This window comes from Trichoplusia ni, unplaced genomic scaffold (genome assembly GCF_003590095.1).
Source record: "Trichoplusia ni isolate ovarian cell line Hi5 unplaced genomic scaffold, tn1 tig00000825, whole genome shotgun sequence".
Classification (NCBI taxonomy): Eukaryota; Metazoa; Arthropoda; class Insecta; order Lepidoptera; family Noctuidae; genus Trichoplusia; species Trichoplusia ni.
In genome coordinates this window covers 26,139-51,073 of record NW_020800065.1, presented here as the reverse complement: position 1 = coordinate 51,073, position 24,935 = coordinate 26,139, and the positions used below count along the sequence as shown (strand labels likewise).

The following is a 24,935-nucleotide window of genomic DNA, read 5'->3' as shown; positions in this document are numbered from 1 at the left end:
CATAAAGTATTGTTTTATAGTTATTTTAATGAATTACTTAAGGTTGTATCACAATAAAGTTTATGAGGATTATCCTTGAAATCGGATCGCAACATCACGATCGAGGCATCCTATGTATATCGAATGTTAAGTAAAAAACATTTAAATTGAATTGAAGCTGTATATTCTATGGATATCTACGTATTGAATATCTATATATACTAATATATGAAGCTGAAGAGTTTGTTTTTTGTTTGAATGCGCTAATCTCAGGAACTACTGGTTCGAATTGAAAAATTCTTTTTGTGATGAATAGACCATTTATATCAGGCTATATATCATCACGCTGCGACTTACAGGAAAAAACGGGTAAAATTCTAAGCACGTGGACGAAGTCGCGGGCAACAGCTAGTTTATTATAATCTTTGATTCATTCGATAACATGTATCTTAACTGTTAGATTGACTTTAAAGTGTCTAAACCAACATTATTGCGTCACACAAAGTCTAGTTTTCCAGTTGCGAAAGATGTATTATTATTGTATGCATTTGTGCATTTTTAATGTTTGTAAATGACACTACTACATCTGCAATACAACTGAGGTCTCCTCATCAAACCCCACTGAACGCGACAAGTCGCAAGTTCGATCCTCGTGTAGTACAACATTTTTGTGATTCATAAAAGCTAGTTCTAATAATGTGTATCTTTACACATGTTACTAAATGATTGAAATGATGATTGAAACCTCTCAGACGATTTAACAATTTTTTTTTTTTTTTTTTTTTTTTTTTTTTTTTTCTCTAGCCCACTGTGTCCCACTTCTGGGCAAAGGCCTCCCCCAAATCCTTCCACGACTCTCTATTCTGGGCCGCATGGAACCAGCCTGCGCGGTAAGCGTTAAGGTCGTCTCGCCACCGCTTCCTAGGTCGCCCACGACGACGCCGTCCATCCGTTGGCTCCCATAGTGTGGTGACTTTGGCCCAACGATTGCTTTCCATACGGCTTACATGACCCGCCCAATCCCATTTTAGCCTGGCAGCCATTTTGCCGACGTCTATAATCCCAGTTTTGGAACGCAGCGTGGTGTTCGGAATTCGGTCTTGTAACCTAACACCAAGAATGCTGCGTTCCATAGCTCTTTGGCAAACTCCAAGGCGGACTTTCTGCGAGTCGGTCAGCGACCAGGTCTGAGCACCGTAAGTTAAGATGGGCAGGATACCCATGTCAATGAGCTTCCGCTTCAGGGAAATCGGCAGATCACCCTTCATGAGCGTCTTCATAGACCAGTAGCTTTTCCAGGCATTTTCGATTCTTCGATCAATTTAACAATTAAATTCATTTAATTTTTAATGTTAATTACTTGTTAGTATTTAATTAAACATCAGTCTATCGTCACGGTCTGACTGCAATCGAAGTGTGACGATCATATCTGATGGTTTTTTAACATGGCCTTAAATTTAGATCAAGGACTAATAGTAATAAGTGTTTAGGTCTTAAAATAATTTATCTTTAAATTACAATCAACTGTTATAATTTAAGAAAATCACTATTAGCAATTACTTTACAAACTCTAATCGTTTAGAATTATTATTTTAAAACTCCGTTTTTAAGTACTTAAAAAGGGAAATAGTCTTATAATAGAGAATCTAATTCTTCGTGTGTTTGCTATACAAACACAACCCTACTAATATTATAATAGGGATGACGACAATTTTTTTTGCAGTGTCCGTCTTGTAGTTTTTTGTATAATAATGGATACGTATTTTTTAATTTGTTCCGCAAACATGAATTGACCAAATTACAGTGAATGAAACTTACGCGTGACGTCACGATTGTGTATAAATTTTACCATATCGTTACGTGACAAGCCCCCTCTCCTAAACTTTAAAACAGTTAATCTTTGTCAATTCTAGTTTTCCTGAAAAAGGAAAAAATACGTATCTGATACTTTTCAATTATCTAACTGAGGGACTAATTAGATTTTCTCTTTTTATACCTAATGTTCTAATGATTTTAAGCGATAAATGCTTTACCGATTATCATGAAACTTTGCACACATGTTCTTGGATGGATTAGAAGTAACAAATGGTTAAAACGAACCACACTCGACTTACAAAAAACAACAGGATAACGTTTTACAGTCATATCCCACGCGGACGGAGCCGCGAGACACTGCTAGTATTAAATAAATAAACGAGTGATTAATTTCAGCCGAACATTTGATTTGGTAACCTTTATTGTTGTTTTGCATTTGTTATAGTCATCTCAGACAGTCTCCTTGCAGGAGGTTTATAACTAAGCACTCTCGTTCTACCTATTGCACTAAGCATTTAGTACCTGTGTATAAGGTTATGAGTGAAAACTCAAAAAGATACTTAAAATCGTGTAATTTTAAAACCAAAACAAAGAAAGTTGACAAATAGTTCTCACATAGAAACCCAATTAAAAAATCGGTCCATCATTTGACCATTTAAAAAAAAGGTCACAAAATCAATGTAAATTAAATTGTAACAGCGTAACCAGATCCTTTATAATCCAGACATGCAACGGAACACTCAATCCCCCTTCCAAGGTCACACAACAACGAACTTCCTCATTACAAGCATACAATTATTATACTTCAACTGAATCAAAGCAATTACTCAATTTAAGAACTAAACTGTATTGTTGTCCTTTTCTATTCTAAAAGGAAAGACAAGGACAGATAATTAAATGGCAGTTGCTTTCAGCTAGGAATAAAATGGAACTTTTGTTTTGGAGTGTTAACTTCCGTTTGTATTTTTGACAATTTATAATAGGGTCAAATCAATTCAATTCCTTTGAAAATTGAGGTCTATTAATCAGGTCTGATGAACCGATTTTCGATCCATCGACGTAGCATGTCATGGTAACTGTTTTGAGTCGTTGCTGTAATAGAAAAATAGGGTTCAGGAAGGCATTTTTATTTATGACCAGTAAGTGTTTTTATAAATTCCGTTCTGTTTACGCACTAATGAGTTTAATCTTTGTATCGTAAACCTTCGCAAAGACACACACACTTAGAACAAGCCTTCGTGGATCACCACATGACTTGACTAAACTAATGTATCTTTGAGGATGATACCGTTGTTTTAAAGTTCTATACTGTACTGCACTCTTATTTTTACCTATCAGACAGTATGAGAGATTTCATTGCTTTCCCACACATCATTACCACTTAGCTTCGGTCCAAATATGTTGTGTGACGAAATTCTGCTAAGGACTGGTATCTTCAACGGACTTCAAAAAATTCTACGTCTGTATTTTTTGCTCAGCTGTTTTTACGTACTACTAACATAGTTTTTAAGTTTGTCCTGATTACTAATAATGGGCCGTCGACGCCTAAAAATATTTTTTTTAAGCGAATGTCTGACCTCCGACACCTATCCGGGCAACACGATACCCCTTGGTAAGACTTGTTTTTATCATTAACCAAAACATTAAAAGGGCCGTATTGTTTACTGTTAAGTATATCAAATATCGGACATTCCGTGTATTATCAGCCTACAATAGTGAATAGTGACCATGAAAACCTTTTTCGTTGCACGGAAAACAAAACATTTCGTAATTTTTTAATCAATGTTTGAACTAAGTAGTTCCTTGTGCTGAGGGTTTGGAAATATCAAGGAAATTGATTTAAAAATAAACGGGAAATTGTAGGTCACAAGGTTTTATTTTAGGACCAGATATTAATATGTCTACATTTTTTTAAATAAAATATTGTTGTTCGTGGCGTGAGTAAGTTATCATATTAAAAAGTTATTTATAAATGACTGGCCTGATGGTCTAGTTGTTTGTGTGCCTGACTGCTATACCGGATGCTGTATTGTGGGTTAGATTCCCACCCAGCTTAAAACTTTGTGTCATGATTTCTGTGCCTGGATGGAATTTTTGTATATCATTGATGTATTTAGAAATATATAAGTATATGTAGATGTAGAAAGCAGTCTCACATTAACTCGGTTATTAGGATTCCATGCCCCAACGCAGTGGTTAAAGAGACATAATTATAAATTTAATATTTGCAAATAAATAAATATAAAAGATCTGTCTTAAAAACAGTTTCCATTCCACCATAGACTAAAAGAGTACCCGCCATTATAAAAAAACAACACTTACGTTTTCATAACACCGACGCCGTTACCATGGTAACAACATAAACAGCCAAGCACCTCGACAATACGTTATTTTTTACAGTTTTTACTGGTTTTGCTTTAATATTGTATATTTAGTCGTTTGATAAGTATTAGTGTCTTTGTAAAATGGATCCAGACGATGACGAGACTTTCGGCGCGGCCATGAACATTGGCTCGGAAACTACGGAAGCTGAAAAGGAATATGAAAAGGTATTTTTGCTTATCTTTCTTCCCAACAATGTTCTGGACTAAGTTTATGTCGACATTCTTCTCCGGGAAGTCAGTCAAAAATGGGAGGATTTAAGGGAGCTAAAAATATCTTATGTATCGCGAGCAGCCGATGATAGATCTCGATGGCGTGCAATTGGGGAGGGAATGTCTGCCTGAACCGCTACTTCATAACGACTACGCTCTGACAAGAGCATAACGCATGGGAAGAAGACAATATTAATGATTTTTTTCTAACAATAGTATAATTTATTTGCTTAAAATGTGCTACGAAGATCAAGAAATGTAATGTGTTTTCGTTTTTTCTTTGCTTTACTACGATTGAAAGGTTAAAATTATTGTCTTTCACTTTATTTGACCAAGAAGGTAGGCTTTGTCCGTGATGGATTTATCTACAGGTCGAATATGGCCCGGACAAAATATAATTAATTAAAATTTAAAGCGATATTCCAGACTAAGTAAGTATAGAACTTTAAAACAAGTGCAGTAACACCTAAAGTTTCTTCTCAAAAGGGACGGAAAATCTCTATAGTCTAATTATTTTACCTTAAAACCTTAAGGCAAGTTGGCAATCTATATTAATCTAAAATGATATTTTCCAATCCCAGGTTCTAGAACAATTGCGTGACTCCGAAGGATTGAAGTTTATCTGTGATGTTTACACAAAACTCTACGACTCCTACTTCAAGTACAAAGAGGAAAATGTCATTCTTGTCGAAGAAAAGGAATCACTTAGAGTGAGTATGTTCGTCCTACAACACGCTTTTAGTTACTCCCACCCTACCTTTTGTCTGTAAAAAGCTAACCTAAATTTTTAACCTAAATTTAACCTACAAATCTTGTAGGTTAAATTTTAACACGATCTCGTATTCTGATTGAATTGGAATTGACATTAGAAGATGACAATAAAAGCTAGTAAACGACACAACACCATCGAGTTTTCGATTGCGCAGATTGGCAAATGGTTGAGGACACCACGCCAACCCTACTGAGTGCTACCTGTCGCAAGCTCGATCCCCGCGTAAAAAAAAGGCTTTTGTGTGAACCAAGATTGCTTGTTCTGAGTCTTGGTGTCTTTGTACATGTAAATTGAATGTTTGTAAAACACCCGTGAAACTAGAATTGTATCCCTTACTGTGAGAGTAGTTTAAAAAGAGCAATTTTTTATGAAAAAAGACTTAATCTCTTCTTGGTTTTTAAATGTAGTTTTTTACCTTTTATATTGATGATCGTGTTCCATAGTTAAGTATCCTAATATTTATAGTTCTTTGTTTTTTTTTTAATTTCTGATTAAATAACTGTATATTTCAGCACAAACTTCATCGTTTCGATGACACGGTCACCGACTATTTGGCTGAAATCGCCGACAATCACAAAGTTATTGAAAAACAGCGCTCGCAAATACGTAAGCTTTAACGAAATGTATTTTTTATATTAGAATATGAAGGTATTAGTAGTGAGATCAAACATACCAACCCTACCAAGCTTTGTTCGCCATTCAAACAAAAGCTCAAATGGAATTGTCCAAAAGGGTTATCGTGGCCCAGGGCCCTAGTACACGAAGGGCCAAATAGAAAGGAATGGAGGAATGGGTTGGTTTTCGTCAGTAAAAGTCTCAACTCTCCTTTTCGCTCAATCAAAAGCCATATAATTTGATGATGTCCCATCCGAAAAGAAACCTTGGCATTATAACAATAAGATTTTATTTTAATGGTCTCTTCAGCACTCAAATAAATATTTATTCATACTTTTTGTCTTACTAATATAAGTTTCACTTTTTTAGAGGAAGCACGAGCTCTCGCTGATGCGATGCACGCTCGCGAGTTGACCAGCGTGGAGAGCCTGGAGACCATGAAGAAGCAAGTCACCAGGCTCGAGAAGGAGCTGGACGCCAGGAAGCGAGCTGGGGAAGAAGACGCGTGAGTATGAGACGGGGAAGAATAGATAAATGTATTGGATTATTGTGCTTTTTCATGATTTTGGAACATCTTCATTGACTTTGATTACCCACTGGATATGGGCCTATTTGATGATGCCATTCTCCGCTATCCACATTGTTTTTATATGATTTTGTAAAGGAATACTTAGTAATAACATTACTACATTTTTTTTTAAATAGGACCCCAGCCTTATTGAACTTAACCCTTGTGTCACGTGGCATTTAAATGTAAAACATACCCAGACTCTAGACAAGGATTCGTGTGTTGTAAAATCGCTTGTCCTACGTGGGGATCGAACCCACAGCACGCCACGTACAGTGGCTTTGGCCGATATAAATATAGAACAACCATTACTTCTTTTTCATTCATTTGATTTACTTTTGTCTCAACTACCTCATCAGCCAAATTTTCTATGCTCAGTGGTGCAACATCAGCTGTAAAGGAAAAAGAGAAGTTTGAGAAGGAGAAGGCTCGTCTCCAGGGCGAGCTGGACGCCATGAAGGTGCGGCTCGCGAACTCCGTGCAGTACTGCGAGGAGCTGGAGGTCAAGGTGCAGGGAGCCGACCAGAGCATCTCCAAGCTGGTGGAACAGATTGAGGTATGGTTGTTTATGGAATATGGGATGATTAGATCTTGCAGACGTATTAACGACTGCCATCTTTTGTGTGAAATGAAGTCGCTCAAAATTTATTTTCTTATTGAGTGACTACTTTTATCTGCCATTTTCATACATTCAAGCAATTTTTGTTTACGTTTATGATTGTCAAAATGTTACTTGACGAGAATAGCTGAAGATTTTATGATTCGTTTGTCAACGTGTATGGATATTAAGGAATTTTAATTTTGAAGGGCATGCTGGGTGTCGCACCGGTGCCCGAGAGTAAGGGCAAGCAAATGTCTAGCGAAAGTAAAGACCGAGGTGTCTCTTAATGCATGTTCATCAAGCATCTCACGACCATTATATTGGTCTCCACCACAATAATTTCTTCATGTTTTGCAATTACAGGAGGCCGAAAACAATGCAGTTCGCCAGAACCGTCTGGTCGACCATCTGAGGAACGAGTCCATCAACTTGAAGATGGAGTCAGATTCGAAGTCCCAGACAATCATCACTCTTAATGAAAAGGTACGTTTCTTTGGATTTTAGAATACTGATGTCATTTAATAGCAGTGGTTCTCAAATTAGGGGGATAATATCGCATGGTTGTCGCTGAAGAATTAAAAGAGGCGGTACGAGGCCAAAAAGTGAGTTCTTGGTCCTTTTTTATGCTTCGATCTTCTGCGAGCTCATTGCTCATTTAATGTGACACCCGCTTAAAACTAAAATCGTTAAAATCATAAAAACTAGAAAAACATGACAAAATCTGAAAAAACAGTCATTCACAGACACTTAAGGATTATAACCAAAAAACCTTTTAGACTATAACCATCCACTGCTGCACGTAAGTTTCCCTCAACTTGCACCTTAACACCCGTTTCCGCCTTTCGCATTCAATCCTAGACAGCTATCATATTTTAGAAATAACAATGCAGAAAGTTCCTCTCAGTACTAACTTTACCAAAAATCATACTCATTGAACAGATAGCAAAAACCGAGAAGAGCGTTGAGCGTCGAGACAAGCAGCTGCACGTGATACAGACCAAGCTGGACGCGGCCCAGGCGGAGCAGGAGACAGCCTTCAACAAGAACGCACAGCTCAGGGAACAGCTCGAGACCGTTAACGTGGAGCTGGACAGGACCAAGACACAGCTTGCTAACACCGCTAAGGATCTCAAGGTATGGGCTGGTATATATGAAGTATTTGATGTTTTGAATAAAAGTATTGGATAGGTGGTTTTGTTTTTGTTAAATCCCTACTAATATTATAAATGCGAAAGTAACTCTGTCTGTCTGTTACGCTTTCACGTCCAAACCACTGAACGGGTTTTAATGAAATTTGGTACAAATATAGAGTTGACCTTGAGAAAGAACATAGGTTTGGAAACGCATCAGGGATAGTGAAACGTATGTAGGGTAAAAAGAAGGGAAGAAGTGTAAAAAAGGCAATTGCCAGTTAGAAGAGTTGATGTAACGAATACGAATAGTTGAGTAAAGCCACCAAACTCACTGTAGGCGACGTGTTGTGGGTTCGATCCCCGCGAAGGATAAACATTTGTGTAATCTACGAATACTTGTTCTGAATCTGCATGTGAGTTGAATGTTTGTGAAACTCCAGCGACACAAAGACTAAATTCCTTAATGCAGGAGTCGATATAATTCTAATTTAGTAATAATGAAATACAGCAAGCCACTAAACTTGCAGAATACGTTAGACGATGGCACAAAACTAAGGAACGAGGTCTCAAAACTTGGGAAACAAATAGTCCAACATATCAAGAAGCACCAAATTCTAGAACAAAACAAATCCAGCGTCGAAGTTGATCGGTGAGTATCACATCATTAAATTAATCAACATCAGTATCATCACCTTAATCCGTCATCATCATCATCGTATTTACCACCATCATCAATCCACCATCATCAGGCAAAAGAAGGTGACCCACCCATGTTCCTTCCTTTGCCATTTATTCAGTAGGAATCTGACACTTCCGTTCAACCCAAAACGGAATGAGTCATTTGATGATCTCTCATCTGAAAAAACAAATGGTGTAGGTACAGTAATGTATCAATTTACCTAAATTAATCAAATGTCTATAATGACCAGAGAGCGGCTAAGGCAACAAGTGACGGTGATGGAACGAGACCTGATGCTGGGCAAGCGACAAGCGGAGTTCGACAAGAGAGACATCGAGAACCTCAAGCGGGAGAAGGATATACTCACTAAGAATTTACAGAAAATACAAAGTTAGTAAATTATTTTAAAGGCATTTTATAAAGTTTGTTTTTTACTTAAAGAATTGAATCCTTGTGTCGTGGTTAGTAGTCAGACTCAGAAAAGCACTCGTGGATTACATAAATGCATGTAACACGCGGAGATTGAAAGACACGTCGCGCTCACTGGGTTTGGCGTGTTGACCTCAACCACTCCCAGTACCCCGCAAATCTCTGGCACAGGTGATAAGGGGTCTGACAAAAAAAAACAGAAGCTTATTCTCATTCTTTCAATAACCACCCTCAAAATAACTTCTAACAATGGAATTTCCATGTCCCTATAAATTCTAACTACCATTCAATGACTTTTTTTAGATGAGGCTCTGGAGAATCTGACGATGTTGGACCTCCAGGAGCAGAGACGCAAGCAGCTGGAGCACGAGCTGGACATCAACGCGACACAGATCAACAAACAGCGGCTCATGATACGCACCTTCGAGAAGGATAAGGACAGGTTTATACACAATGTGATTAATATGAAAGTTAGACGAATGAAAAGTATTATGAACATAAGACAAAGCATAACTGCAGGTACTTCTCAAGATGTTGTTCGATAAAAATCACTGTCTTAACTGAGTAGTATGAAATCTCAAAATTAGTCTATCGTAGATTAGATCAATAGAGTTGCTTCACTTCAAAATCTCTTTAATAATGCTAATCTATATATTGGCTGTTATTGTATCTAAATGGAGAACCGTGTAAAAACACAGATACTAATTTATTTCAGAATGTTGGAGGAGACGATCGCTCTAAACGAGAAAATCGATGAAATAACAGGTGAAACTGATTACATTACAACGTTATTTCTCTCTCCAGTCGTTAATTGCCAATTGCTGCCACTGCATCAGGGTGCTCCCTTCGCAACAGTGGTTTTCGATACTAAGACGTATTTTGACGTTTTCGCCTTAATTTTTTTTTGAGCTGGCGTACCTACCACTCTTATATTTTTCGAAATTACGTCATTCGATATAGGGGTTTTCGACTTAATTTATTTTCGAACTGACGTCAAAATCGCATGCTTCGCAATAACGTCATTCGAATCTTCATATCACACCCGTGCAATACATTTACTTATTCTGACATCTTCTTGGGCATGCCTCAAGAGCGTTATCCCATCTCCATAGTACATTATGGATCAGTAACGCAATAATCCAAAACCCATGTGTTTGTAGAGGAGGTTCGTCTCCGTACGGCAGACATCCTGGACCTTAAGAAGGCTCTCCGCGAGGAGACCATCAAGTCGCGCAAACTGTCGGTCGCGCTGGACGCGTGTCGCGCCGAGCGGAACATGCTGCACAAGAACTATACCGAGGCCCTGGATGAGATACAGGACCTGAAACAGAAGCTTAAGGTGATGTTTTGTTGTAGGTATAATAATAGTAGGGCTGCCATCTTTAAAATTTGGATAACAGGACAAGACTCGTGAAAACCCCGGATTTTAGAGTCCGAATGCCGGACATATCAATTAGATCTTCGGTCGGTTGATCGTGGTGTGCGAGCATAGTGTTTGTCTCGCGGGCGGCCTAAACTAGGACACATCCAGGGAAACCCGGAGGGATGGCAACCCTTGTCAATAGTCATTTTTATTTTGCGCATTGGTTTTAACAAGTTCTTTTACACGTCAATTTTTTTAGGTCTTGATGAGGTCTATTGTATTTATGTACCTAGTAATTTCAATTTCAATTACAATTTTCTATAAAAGCCTTTTTTACTAAACGACCGCGATTTCATCAGAAGTTTTCTACCTTTGAAGGAATAAGAATAGATATACCAACATAATAAATTACCTTCGTAAATTGATGTTGAACAAGATAGTCTTTTTAGTATCTAACTTTTATTATTTGTCATTTGTGGACATTCGTTGTTAGTTATTAAATCCGAAGTCAAAACTGCGATTTTCCACTGGTAAAAGAAAATAACTCACGAAACATTATACACATATACTTCTTTAGTTTTGCTTATACATTTTTATTACTTCTTTAAGATATGTATTTATTTATATAACGACTAATTTACATTTCCTGTAAGGCAATGTACCGCCTTGGCGCCTTCCTTTCGTCTAGCTGCGGTCTGACTAAAAAATATACCGGATATAACAAAATTATTAAACAAAATAAATCATATACCTATGTCTCAGTTTTTAATTGAATGCACTCGTGCCAAATATTGGATAATAGTTAGATATTAAATGGATAATATTTGGCACGTGTAGAACTTTATTAATATTAATAACATAAGGTTCTCTATCCGACAAGCGACGACAGGTTTTTAATCGGCATACTAATAGTATCTACTTGTGTCCACTTTTTTACCCTTTATTTTACCCTTTGTATTTCTTTGTTTTACAATTATAACTTTATTAGTGGTAGAGCAACTATGTGCTAGAATAATATATAGTGTTGTTGTTATTGTTATTATTTTTTGTTGTATTAACTTAAAACTAATAAATACTTAAGTATAATTGTTAATTTGGAGAGGTTTAAAATGTTTATTTCAAAATAATAAGATTATTTTTTCTTTCTTTATATTTGTATGCTGTAATGGCTAAACATGACTGTTACTTTTTTTTTTCTTTTTAACACCCTGCATGCACACTATGTATGTATACTCATGTTTTACAAATAAAAATATCTCTTATCTTTATCTTCTAGACATTTTTGTTTCTCTAGCGACGCTTTTACCCATTCCAGTTTTTGGTAGAATTGCCAATTGTCAAATTCATCGACACAATTGCCATTAACAAACAGTATAGTTCGATAAATATATCCTTGTCAACAGATGTTAGCATACCAAATCGAACAGCTAAAAGAAGACATATCGGGCAAAGAGGCCGGTCTGAAGTCCTGTGAGGGATTCCTCGGGAAGTGCAACAAGAAGAACGAACAGTTACGCATGGAGATACAGGCGGGGCACGTCAAACTGTCCGAGGCGAGGGCTGACATCGCGGCCTTGAGGCAGGAGGAGGCCAGACTTAATAGGATTGTACAGGTACGCTGGGACAAATATCTTATTGTAAGCTCTTTAATTGAAAAGTGTTCATGTTTATGGTTCTGTAGATATGGAGTGTCTGAAATTATTGTGCACACAGTAAAACGGTCGATCCCTGCTTTTGCAAGGTTTTTTAGTATAGTTGCTGGACTTACATCGAGCGTAACCTAAATTTGAGAAACATTTTAGTCGTTTCTTGTGCTAACATAAATACTCTCGCTTAAACTTTCACCTAGCAAAGTACGAATAGTGTGTTTTTTTAATGACTCCCGCACTACTTAAGGAGACTTATCCTTGTATCGCGGGAGATTTCAGAAACATTCAAGATGGTGACGGAAACACACGCAAATTCAGAACCCTCTAATGTTTGTCCTATGCGGATATCGAAACCGTGACACGCCTGGTGACAGTCAGCCATCTGTGAAGGACCTATGAATTACGTTTTACGTATACGCTAAACATTTATCACCCTTTTTTTCTCCTCTTTATCAGGAGGGTGATGCCGCCAGAGCCAAACTAGTCAAGGAGTTGGAAGGGCTGATGAACGAGCGCGACGTGGTGGGCGCTCAGCTAGTCAGGAGGAATGATGAGATATCGCTGCTGTATGAGAAGATCAGGATCCTTGAGGTTACGCTGCAGAGAGGTGAGGATAATCTCAATCTTCATTTTAGAATTGTCAGCTATAGTTTTTAGCAAAAGTCTATTACTAAGGCTACGCTGTCTATCCGACTGTCCGTTCATCAGTCGGGGTCAATCACTTTGAGGTTAAACTACGACTGCCGTCATAAATTTGATGGTTAAACAATTTTCTCTGTAACATATGGTTAGCTTACCGTTTTTATTATTTACGGTTTCCTGTACACAGTTTATACCTAGCTTTAAACGTTTGTACTATCCTCTCATCTGTTACCTTCTTATTCGTAAGGTGAACGCCAATACGAGCAACGCGTGGAAGACATTCGACTCCTAAGACTGGAAATAATACGACTTCGTAAAGAAAAGAACTTGCTGTCGAAGGGAATCGAAAATATGACCGACTTGAGGCTTGAGGTAAACAAACATTGATCTGAAATAAGCTATCAATTTGTCTAACTACATCGTCGCTTAAGGCTTATCTCGAATTCCGATCTGTTGAAAACTATATTTATGCCACACAATAGGAAATCACAGAAGGCAAATTTTGCGGAAATAATCATTTGAAAGCGACTCTAGGTTACTTTAAATGCAATTCAGCTAGTATATAAGTGATTGTCTCTGAAACAAGTAGCTTTTACTATGATTTCGACAGTAGTCGAAAAAATGTGGAACCCTAATGTCATACGTACATATTTATAATCTGTCCGGAAGGTATACCGGTCGCTACGAGTGGTAATATCTAGTTCGAACACACATTTATTGCAATATTTATTACCTTCGGCGGCCTCCAAGACATTATTCTTGATTAAAATTTCAATCTGACGGAATTTTCCAAACAGCATCGTATCTAAGTAACGAGAAGTAAATACTGCAAATTACATTGTATTAAAGACCTCAACGATAATTCCCTCGGAAATATTTATACTCTAACACTTAATTTTCACTGCCATATAATTACTGGACCGCCTTAAATAAATAACAAGGTTGTTTACAATTATATAATTAACGTTAGGCTTCACAATACTAGTTTTTAACCTAGATTAAACGTAAATAATCGAGGCATGTAACTGACAATTTATTTGAGAAGGAAATTGCTAGTCTTACAAAGTCAAAGGAGTTTGTGATCTTTTTTAGGCGTCTGATACATTGCGTATGCATGATATTCATGCTAGTAATTGGACTACGAGTAATAATAAGTACATTGGCCTAGGTCATGGATTTTTAAGAACGTTATATTAATTTAAATAACTATTTACTCATATCACCGTAATTGCAAGCTTCCTACATCCTGTGGGGTGCTACAAGGTGTTAAGTTAGGACCAGTATTTTTTATTCAAATAGTAATGACTTTAGGTGTATAAAAAGTTAAAAAAAGTCACTAATGCGGAAGAACTTAGAGTTTCCTGTGCTTCTAATAGGCTAGTGTTACAATAAAGTTTAAGTTTTAAATGTAATACAAAGAAACATAATATAATCAGTACTTAAATGAATTTTCAATAAGCGTCATTGCAATTGTTTCTAAACATCACATATTAGATCGATTGAGCTTACCTCCTGATATTACCGGAGTACTTTAAGCATAAGCCATATTCGCGATCTACGGTTCCTAGAAGCTATTTTAAATACTTACCTAGCATACATTAAAATTAATGAGTAACTTATTGAACCTCTGTTCTAGGTGTTCAACTTAGAGCGCGAGTTGGGTCGCGAGCGGCTTCGCGTGCGAGCTCTAGAGGAGGCGCTGGAGACGCCACTCAACGTGCATCGCTGGCGCAAGCTGCAGGGAACAGACCCGGAGAGCGTTCGACTCACGCAGAAACTGAGGCTCACTCAAAAGTAAGTGGGCACTTACAGCCGTATCCACACACGACTTACCTATGTGACGGTCTAAACACAGTAATAACTTCAACCCACGCCGAAGGTTCAGGGTGGGTTATATTTCGGACGATCAGTGAATAAAAAAACCTCAGGCCCTTTTAAGTGTCTGAGTTAGAGCCAGGAGAGCGCTCGAACCACAAAGACGGACATATAGGACTATGCTATGCTCTCCTAAGCTTTGTGCTTGCGTACGCCTGTAAGTTGTACAGCCACTTTCAAAATTTTATTAACACAATCACTTTAGTGTATAGTAATACGAAAGCAAAAGGAATTTATTGTTAACGGTTTTTTTTTCGAAGAATGTGTTTGATCCTAAACAAAGAAAGCAAACTAAAAAAATATTTATAAAAGAACGATTCGCGGTTATGCGTGTCAGGATGCATTCAACAAATTCAAATTCTTAGTCAGTGACTTCGGTAGCTAAGGTGATAAAACGACTGGACCGTATATGTATTTATAGCCAGGGATCGCAAATTCGTCTCCTGTGTGATTTGATTTTTATTGTATTTTTTATAATTTATTGAGTTGTGTTGATTAAATACCATTCACACAAATCTCTACCGCTACACGGTAAAACCGCCAAGAGACGTCATAACATTAACTAAACATAAAAACAACGCAAAAACAATCGCTTTTATCACTTTTTTCTAGCTACCGTGACGTCAACACACCTAATGTGAAAATGTGTGATGACATAGATACGTACATAGCAAATATAAGGTTCAGTTTATGTACGTTCATATCGTCACTATGCAAACATCGGAATAACCGCGAAACCGCAACCCAAATCTTATTTATAGCTTGATTTGTTTGACCGTCTTTGGTGTGGGTTAATGAATTATAATCTATGGTTTTCATCGAAATTTCTTTGACGTCATGTGAATATACAAATATAATTTTATTTTTACTTAGTCAGTTTAACGTTACTTCTGCTAGTCACCGCCAAAGCAGTACATCTGAACCATTTTAATTATCATCATCAGCGGCCTAGCCTTTTCCCAACTATGTTGGGGTCGGCTACCAGTGCAACCGGTTTCAGCCAAGCACCAGAGTTTTACAAGGAGCGACTGCCTATTTGACCTCCTCAACCCAATTACCTGCGCAACACGACACCCCTTGGTTAGACTGGCTGTCAGACTTTTCAAGCTTCTGACTAACTGTAACGACTGTCAAAGATCTAGGAATAACAGCCGGGATTAATATTTTAATCATTGAACAATTTAAGCTGCTGTAACTCCATGGTGTACAATAAAGAATATTCTAATCTAATCTAATCTAAGCGTTTGGCTGGATAAAAATACAAAAAAGATTATTAAGTATTTCTTTAATTTAGATCAGTTTTGTGCTGTTAATTGCTTTTCCTGCCCGTCCAGCCAAGTGGAATATCTTCTATCTTTAACGTCAATAGAATACACTCAAATATATGGCGGTGACAGGTCATAGTCACTTGTTATGTATATGAAATGTCATTTCCAAACATTTCACCATTATTTATTACCCTTCTCTTGTTACTTGGCTAGAGGGGTTGCTGTTGTAGAAGGCTATATTCAGCAATGCGTGCGCGGGTGCATGATTCTGATATTAGTAAATCATTTTTTTTACATTGACTATAAATAGTTGTGTGGTAACAAAAACATAACCCCGTCTCCAATAGTTTCCGCTCCTATCCGAAACATTTTCGGATTTAGTTACATAAGTAATGACTTATGTCATCAACAGATCAAAATAAAGTAATTATATTTAAACAATAAATAAAATTAATACCTAAATAATTAATCAGCCACGATTAAAAGATATTCAGCAATGAAATTGTCAGGTTAATTGTTAGAACGATCCACTATTTCAATTGTTTCAATCGAAATTCATGTTAATGACTAATAATACTGCTTTTAATATTTCATATTAAAAGCATTTTATTCCCAAGCCATAAGGTTTATTTTTGCACTTATTTAGATTCTGGAGTACACAAACTATTGTTGAATGATCCAATGCAGATTTATCGTACTTTAACACGCATTCTCTCGTGTTTTGAATAATTACAATTATATTCATTAAGTTGGCAATGTTTCATTCAGATATTTTGCATTCAAGTTATTTAATAATTGTTTTAATAAATTACTTTGTGTTAAGATGAACTACTATACAAATAAACTAATTAAAACAAACAGATAAGGTTCCCCCTGACTAATCATTTTAATTTATTTTTCAAATTAAACTACTTCAAAAGATAAATCTTGCGTGTCTTTTTATACAAACACAAATTAAATATCTAAATAAATAACAGATTTAATTCAATGGTGCCTAAATCGACTTGGTCATTTTCATTATTGTTTCACATTTTTGTTTTAGTCGCTTTTAGTAGTTTTTAGAGAAATGAAGTACATACAAAGCTATCATTTGTTCCGTCATTTTCATTAGCAACTGATGTCATGAGTGTCCCTTTTTCATCAAATGGATTTTCACTTTTATCACCCAGTGTTTCCCTTTTCCTTCATAAATAATATATATCAAACCATCTTCATTATCCTAGCAGTTTCTGGATATGTGCTATATGATGTAGATAAGAACCAGTGTTTCATAAAGAACGACTGCTTTAAAAGTATATTCATCCGGCTAATATTATAAACGCAAAAGTTTGTAAGTTTGGATGGATGTTTGATCTCTTTCACGTGAACCACTGAATGGATTTGGTCTACAAATAGTTTATAACCTGGATTAATTTAAAACACATAGGAAAGCATTTCTCCTGAGTTAATATTCCCGTGGTTTCAGTTTCGATTTGAAGCGAGCGGTGCTGCTGACAGCAGCTAGTGTAAAATATAACGCCTTGATGTTACTTAGTCATCTGGTATCAAAAGAAAATTCCGTTCAACAGACATCGCTTAAAAGTATGGTCATGAAAACTTCAACCATAAATTAAACCAGTTGTCATTCGAAAACCCTTATTTGTTTCTCACAATGAAAGCTAAACAGATTAAAAATAGTGTTTACCATCAAATGACTTTTAATTATCTATTATTAACAATTACCTACCTATATAAGTACATTGCGATCATTTCTATAGTATTTTTTTGTTTGGAATGTCGTAATCTGTCTAGTTGAATGGCAAAAAAGTGCGATGAAAATCTTGACCTGCATTCATTGTGCATCCTTGATCTTCCAATGAGGTCGGATATTGGTGTCAATAAAACTCAAATAGATATTATGCATGAGTAATCAGGACAATTCATACTGACACTCGACAGTTATTATTAAAACTATTTTAATAAGTATTTATTATGCATGAGTAGCTTGTTCGATTTTAACAAGCATCGACTGCTATTGAGTTCTATGTACCCTTAGAGACCACACCACGGTATTTTAATTTGTAAAGTGAGAGAATAACATAATTTGTTCTTGTGGTAGTGTTAACCGCTTCGTAACATAACACGTTACGCCGTCTTGTTTGGCATGTCTTTTTCAAGTAGTAGGCAGCCTCCTTCTCTTTCATTTAAACACACAGCGTATGTCTGAAGGACACATCTTCTCATCTCTATATGACATCACTTCTGTCACAGCACGACTGTCAACACATATTTATTACTAGTCTATCTTAGTCTTTTCTGCCACTTTACATATTTTTTTAAATATAATTTTCCACAACTTTCACACAATGCCATCTAGTCTCAAAGTAAGCAGAGCTTGTATTACGAGTAGTACGAGTACTAGACAACTGATAAACATACTTATATATTTCTAAATGCATAGATAAATTACACCCAGACACAGAACAAATGATCGTGCTCATCACATAAACAACCCATGACCTCCGGTATAGCAGTCAGGAGCACTAACCACTAGACCAACAGGCCCGTCAAATTACAATTACACTTAAATGGACAAGGGTGTCTACCACCACATCTTAAAATAATATTATTAGTTTTTGAGCAACGTGGCACTGCAATACACTAATGCACAGCGTGGATCAGCACCTTACTTCCACAATATGTATTACTTACGTTAAAACGTGGCAGTAGGCCCCCTAGATATTAATTAGGACCTATTTTATGCAGGCAATCAACTGGCTTAACTACATCTTTCGCAGTAATTATTCAAACGCAGGAGTGATAATTATACTATAGGTACTAATTATGTAAATACTGTCTAGTTGATTATGAAAATGTATGGTAATTAGTCAATAAATTCAAGACTGATTGAATGAAATTGTAAACAATACTTTTTGTAGACTCAACAGTGTCTGTTATTGATCACATGATTAAATTACAATTGGCTCTTACTTATTTATCTGGTGCAATGAATGGTATGCAACCTACATAGGTTCCGACTGTAAATCCTACAAACACATATATTTTGCAATAGGTAGGTACATATAGTTACAATGGTTTTACAATATGACACATGAAAATCAAAATTTTGACAAAATATTTGTCTCATTTAATATCTTCATATCACCGATTTAGGTACTCACTTAAATTTAATCCGTTACATACATTTTAACTCTTTCCGTAAGTAACTATTTTTTTAATGTGATTCCCATACTAGCGAATTTAATTCATGTATAGGGTTAAACAAATATTCAATTCGCGTGCATAAATCCAAACTCACGACAAGCATTTGTGGACCACACAAACCTGGTAACCTCAACCACACTATCCATGCAGTCGTAAATCATCCTTCTCTTTTCTACCCTTACAGGAAAGTGCTGGCACAGAGCGAGATGCTGGTGATGAAGGACCGAGAGCTAAAGGAGACCCGCAACCTGTACAGCGCCGTCAAGGACATGCTCGCCTTGCAGCCCAGCCCTGAAATACAAGTATACAAAACTAGAATATTTTTGCACATCGCTTTGGGATGAGCCGAAGAGTCTCGCTTACCGATTAAAACCCACTTATGTTTTGTATTTGGTGCAAGGCAATGCGTTGATCTCTATGCACAACTTTGTCACCCTGGAGGCTACCCAACTTTCTACCTTTAAATGGTGGTCGTAAGGCCTCTGGGTGTCGTTTCTAATTTGGGGACCCGTTTCACTTTTGTTCTTACTGTTATACCATTCTTTGCTGTTTTTTTTTAAACACTACAGCTACAATCAAGTTAGTAGTAAGATGCTGCCCGTGCAGGCTTTTTGTCACTTATATAAATAATACCAGCACTGGCTAAAATGCAAGTTATTTAATGTAGATAAAAAAAATCAACTTAATGTAACAGCTTCCCATTAACTTATCAGTTGCTAGAACCCATTATAACTACAGTATGCTTCGTAAAATATAAAATTATAATTAAATTGATTTAATTACCTACAGGTGCGTGAGCTCTTCACGCTGTTACATGACTAATAGTCCTTGTTATCTCATAATTATTGCTCGCTTTCAGCAAACGTTAAACCGTACGCAACGAGCTCTTTCGCAAAGAACTACGAAAATGAAATGTTTGATTGCGGGTATGTATGTAGAAGTCATGTTATTTTGATGTTCATAAGATTTTCAAGTTCAAGGATAATTTCAAAAGTTCAGGGCCCCGATTCTGCTATTTTACAATGGCCGATGAATGAATGTCAATGGGATTAAATTTGAAATTAATTCCTATTATCTTAAGCATTTTGCCAATACAATAATTGGAACTTATTTGTTAAGTTTAGCGTCCCACACGGAATTTCCAATTATTATGTAGAAAAATGTTTAAGATAAAACGAAAATTGACATTTTAAGCCAAATTTCATTCATTCATCGACCATTTCAAATAGCAGAATTGGGGTCCAGATTCATATCCTTCAAATGGTGAATCTTGGCCCATCTCTGTGTGACCTTTTCTTGAACTGCTTAACCTCGGATCGATTGGTCAATTGTAACAAAGCCCTAATTATCGCTTTAAATTAGCAATACGTAGATAATTAACTCGTCTATCTTATAACTATTGTTCAAAGTAGAGACTGCGTTTTATATTTTTCCACATCTTACCACGTCATTATGAACGGCGCTCATTTTATGTAAAACGGTATAATTAAGTGCTTTAGGAATAAAATGTTTCCGATTTCAGAGTTGAGTATGCGTGAGAAACAAGTGACCGACCTCCGGCTAGAGCTGGACCGTGTACACGGCGAGCTACAGTCGTTTAAGCAGAGGTACTACGAGATGAAGCGAGCCCTCGACGCCGACGAGGCTCGCCGGCTGAAGTTGGTTTCACCCGGCACACCAAACTCCCAGAAACAACAACAACAGCCACAACAACCACAAGCCATATAGGTTATGTACGGATATATTATACTATACAAATATTAATGAATATCAGATACCAGCCTATTTATGACGTACTGTTGGGTAAATGGTAGGAAATGTATCTCATTTACTGTACTTATGTATAATATCCACTGGTACATAACGTATTAAGAGGGCCAAATCTTAGAGACAGACTGTAGCACTGTTGTTGAGCGCTATAACGGTATATTGTGCGCTTTCGCGATCCCACAATGTCAGTCTTACTTTAAGAGGAGGAATATTACCTTTGAGTATGGAGAGATCTGGTTTCTCTCGTCTACTGGTTCGGAACAACTATGTTGTATCACTGCTGAAATTGATGACGAAATCTTTGTATATCGTCCGAAATGCTAGTCAATTTTCAATGACTTAAACATACAACACACCTGGCTTCACCCAGCCATACGTGGGACGAACTGTGTTTTAGTCTAATTATAGCTTACCTTTTTGAGTTGTAGTACTAGAAATATATGTCCTGTATAAAACACATACATAATTTCATTCAGAAATTGTCGAATTCTGAGTACCGATTGATTTAGTTTTTGTATCAAGAAAATTTCTAAATGATTTGAAGCCAGGTGAAGCACTGTATTTACTTGCATGTTAATAAGCCCGAAAGAGAGGGCTTTAACAAAAACAACTGGGTTTGTGACGAAACCCGGTGTACGAGAATATAATTATGTATGCTTAAAATTTAAGTTTCTATCTCGTTGTAGCCCAAAATGTTATTTTTATTATTAGTATTATGTGCCAAATAATAGTAATTAATGATCTCAAAACTGCTTGAAATACTACGTTTGTAAAACTTGGGTTTTTAAAGTTACAAATGTTAAATAATAAGGCAGTTTTATTCTTTATAGACGACAACCTCTTTCTGACAAAATGTTAGTAGTTCTAGAAGGAAAGGTGAAATAGTTGTCTCAATAGTGTTATTATTGTTAGTTTTGTAATGTGATTATTGTTGTAGTCAAGCAAGCCAAGACTGACCTAAGGGTTGAAATTTGATAATAAATAAAACACCCAGGTAATTAATCCGAAAACAATAGTTTTATTTAAGAACTTTTCACTTTCTCATAAAATATACACATTGTTTTTGTCATTAAACTAAACTGTAAGTAAATACTAATTTTTAAATACCAATTCTCACGATTGTCAAACGGGTGCAGGGCGGGGCGCGCCCCTCTATTGCGTTTCGGTTCTAAATTTTATATATCATGGTGTTTGTTTTTCATGTTCATGTACAAATTCGTCACTTAAACTCTATTTAAAAAAAATATTCAAATGAAAGCATGATTTTGTACATTTTCAAAGTAAAAAAAAAGAAACACGAAGACATCCGTTTTTCTCGTTAATAAAGTGTGATGATAGAATTCTACAGTCCTTTTGTTGATTACTTAAAAATAACAGTTCGAATGCATGCGCTCGGGGCGGCCGTGTGGGTACAAACAAATGCGATCAAATGCTTATAGACCAGCTGGGACCATGCATCGAACATATGCTAGTACACAGTATACTCCAGCGCTTTGATACAAACACACGGGGTACTTACGGCTGAATAACGCGATAATACAACACTGTTTCCGACTTGTTTCCTAACATCGGTCAATGTCTAACTATTGGAACATCGTATAACTTGATGTTGTCTGATTTGTATATTTTATATATCAGCACAACACTATTCAGGGCAAGCGAATAAGCCGCGTTTAACATTAACTCTATAAATGGGACAATACTTGTATTATGTAATATGTGTGCCCAGACCAGAATAAGCTTCGCATTCCCTACATACAACACGTTTAATTAGACGAGGTACAATACAATACAGTATTATAATATTGCAGCAGTTGAGTACCTGGTGTGAGACCCGATCTATTTTATTATAAAATAGAGTGTTGGGTCCGTGTCTGTTGTATGCACGAAGATGAGCTTCAGTCCGGGTCTTCTGTTATGAACATCGACGTGACGGTAGTAGCCATTGATACTCCATTAACTATTGTACTACTAGATTTCCCCATTTTACATCTAATGTTTATGTAAACGCGATAGACTGAACCTAACCTACATGTTTCATTAACCAACTAACATTGATCACTTAAAATTGTCTAAAAATATCGAATTGTAAATCAGCGCTGATACAATTCTGCAATAAACTATAATTCGCGCACTTGTGAGGCACACTTTATTTGTTTGCGTTGTATGTGGTGATGAGTGTCGTTAAAACTCTTAAACTTTGAGCAATATTTTCAACAATAACTACTATTATGCCAGCAGGTGACTCCTAGTTATGGTGTTACTTAGGACATCGACAGCTTTAAAAGCTAAAATAATATAACCTGTAGCACCGCGCAACATCCGTAACATCACACCTGGAGTACACCGCCTTGGCGAATGAGAGTAAATATAATACTAATAAATTATTTGTATGGACAACTTATCGCATTATTCATTCGTGAAAGTACACACTGAACATACACGCTTCGGCCCGCGATCAGAACACGCATTTTACCATAACAGTATCTATATATAGCTGTCCCAACTTACCAAATACAAACACAGAATCAACTATTCGCTCATATCACGCGACGTTTGCATCGAGACGGGCGTGCGTTTCTCAAGGAATCTCATAATCACACTGAAATAAAACTGTGTACAGTCACACGCAACATTCCTGTAAGCCGTATGCACTAATATTTATATTTATTTGTCTCTTTCATCAGACGTATATAAAACATGTTCGAGGACAGAGACGTCCCGACTCTCAGTATACTTTCTAACGATCAGTGTTTATCACCAGTGCCTTCGTAGATAATCGAATGCTTTCGAAATCTATTGCATCGTCTTTTATTGTCATTTAACATGAAATCGACTATCGGAACCGCAGAGTAAACAACAAACAGCTTCAAGTATATTTCACCTAAATAAAAAACCCGTTCCTATCAAAATAAGTATTTGTGATGGGTTCGGGGAGAAATACGTGTCATCATTTGACGATTGCCGGCGGCGCGTCACTTGTAATGTAAAGAAAGGCCCTCCGTTTGTTGTCCACTCTGCGGCAGGAACGTATTTCACTTTAAGATTGTTACAGGACAGACAGACTCACTCGGCGCGGATCGTGCCGACGCACTAAGACTCACTATTTAAACTATTTTATATAATAAAGCGTTGGTTCGCCTCCATGCAAACGCCGCGACTACATATTATATCACTCGTTGGCTTACGACATAGGTACTTATGACATAATTGCGATGGAATCAATAAAACTATTGTTTGTTTGTATGTGTCGTCGAGTCGGTCGGCGTGATGACGGTACTGCAACGTAGCGCATCGCGGTCGCCTAGTGGACGTCGGAGCTCTCCTGCTTGTTCAGCTGGTGGTTGGCCGGGTCGGCGGTGTTGATGGGCTGCAACAGGCGGGCGGTCGGCGGTCAGTGCGGGTGCGGGACAGGTGTGGGGCGGGAGGTGGAGGTGGGCGCACTCACCAGGGAGATGGGCGGCTGCGGCTGCGGCGGCGGCGGCTGCGGCTGCGGCGGCAGCGCGGGCGCGTCGTGCACGGCGGTGGTGGAGTGCGCGGCCTGCGCGGCGGCGTAGTACCCGCCGTTGATGCCGTCGGCGTAGGGCGCGGGCGGCGGCTGCGGCGCGGCCAGCGGCGGCGCGGCGGCCAGCGCGGCGCCGGCGCCGGCCAGGAAGTAGTCCTTGTTGACGCAGTTGCGCAGGCAGTCGGGGATGCGGCCCACGATGGCGCGCCGGATCTCGGACGCCGCCATCTCGCGCAGCTCCTGCGCCGACGCGTCCGAGTAGAACGCGGCGTGCGGCGTGCACAGCACGTTGGGCGCGTCCTTCAGCGGGCCCTGCGTCACACGGGGCTCTCGCATAACACGCTAGGGCCACACTCCTCGAGCCCACACCGCCGTGCCGCTGCGTGGTGTTCCCATCGCAACGACACTCATTTCAACCGAACACCCGACAAGTGTGACCCTAGCATTATTTTCAATTCACAGAACATTTAAATA

General features: G+C 37.6%; 2 protein-coding genes across 2 annotated transcripts in view; one reads left to right on the top strand and one right to left on the bottom strand.

Annotated features, from left to right (window-relative positions):
• Positions 1 to 3,725: 3,725 nt before the first annotated feature.
• LOC113507174 (cilia- and flagella-associated protein 58-like) lies at positions 3,726 to 21,969 on the top strand. Its single transcript, XM_026890027.1, has 19 exons — positions 3,726 to 4,343; positions 4,970 to 5,098; positions 5,673 to 5,766; positions 6,145 to 6,280; positions 6,722 to 6,899; positions 7,308 to 7,427; positions 7,884 to 8,078; positions 8,605 to 8,726; positions 9,007 to 9,146; positions 9,489 to 9,627; positions 9,901 to 9,950; positions 10,346 to 10,524; positions 11,952 to 12,161; positions 12,654 to 12,804; positions 13,087 to 13,211; positions 14,476 to 14,633; positions 19,371 to 19,488; positions 20,046 to 20,112; positions 20,709 to 21,969. The coding sequence occupies exons 1-19, from the start codon at positions 4,260 to 4,262 to the stop codon at positions 20,912 to 20,914; spliced, it is 2,601 nt and encodes an 866-aa protein (XP_026745828.1). The 5' UTR covers positions 3,726 to 4,259; the 3' UTR covers positions 20,915 to 21,969.
• The window catches only part of LOC113507175 (C-terminal-binding protein), an 18,358-nt gene continuing 15,374 nt past the window's right edge, over positions 21,952 to 24,935 (bottom strand). Inside the window, exons 8-9 of the mRNA XM_026890028.1 lie at positions 24,405 to 24,773; positions 21,952 to 24,326 (exon numbers count right to left, since the gene is read on the bottom strand). Coding sequence (XP_026745829.1) covers positions 24,261 to 24,326; positions 24,405 to 24,773 — 435 coding nt within the window. The 3' untranslated portion in view covers positions 21,952 to 24,260. The remainder of the gene's footprint in view (positions 24,327 to 24,404; positions 24,774 to 24,935) is intronic.

Coding starts and splice junctions, on each gene's coding strand:
- LOC113507174 (XM_026890027.1), top strand. CDS start 4,260: ATGGATCCAGACGATGACGAGACTTTCGGCGCGGCCATGAACATTGGC. Junction 6,900..7,307: donor AGCTGGTGGAACAGATTGAG/GTATGGTTGTTT, acceptor TTGCAATTACAG/GAGGCCGAAAACAATGCAGT. Junction 8,727..9,006: donor TCCAGCGTCGAAGTTGATCG/GTGAGTATCACA, acceptor TATAATGACCAG/AGAGCGGCTAAGGCAACAAG.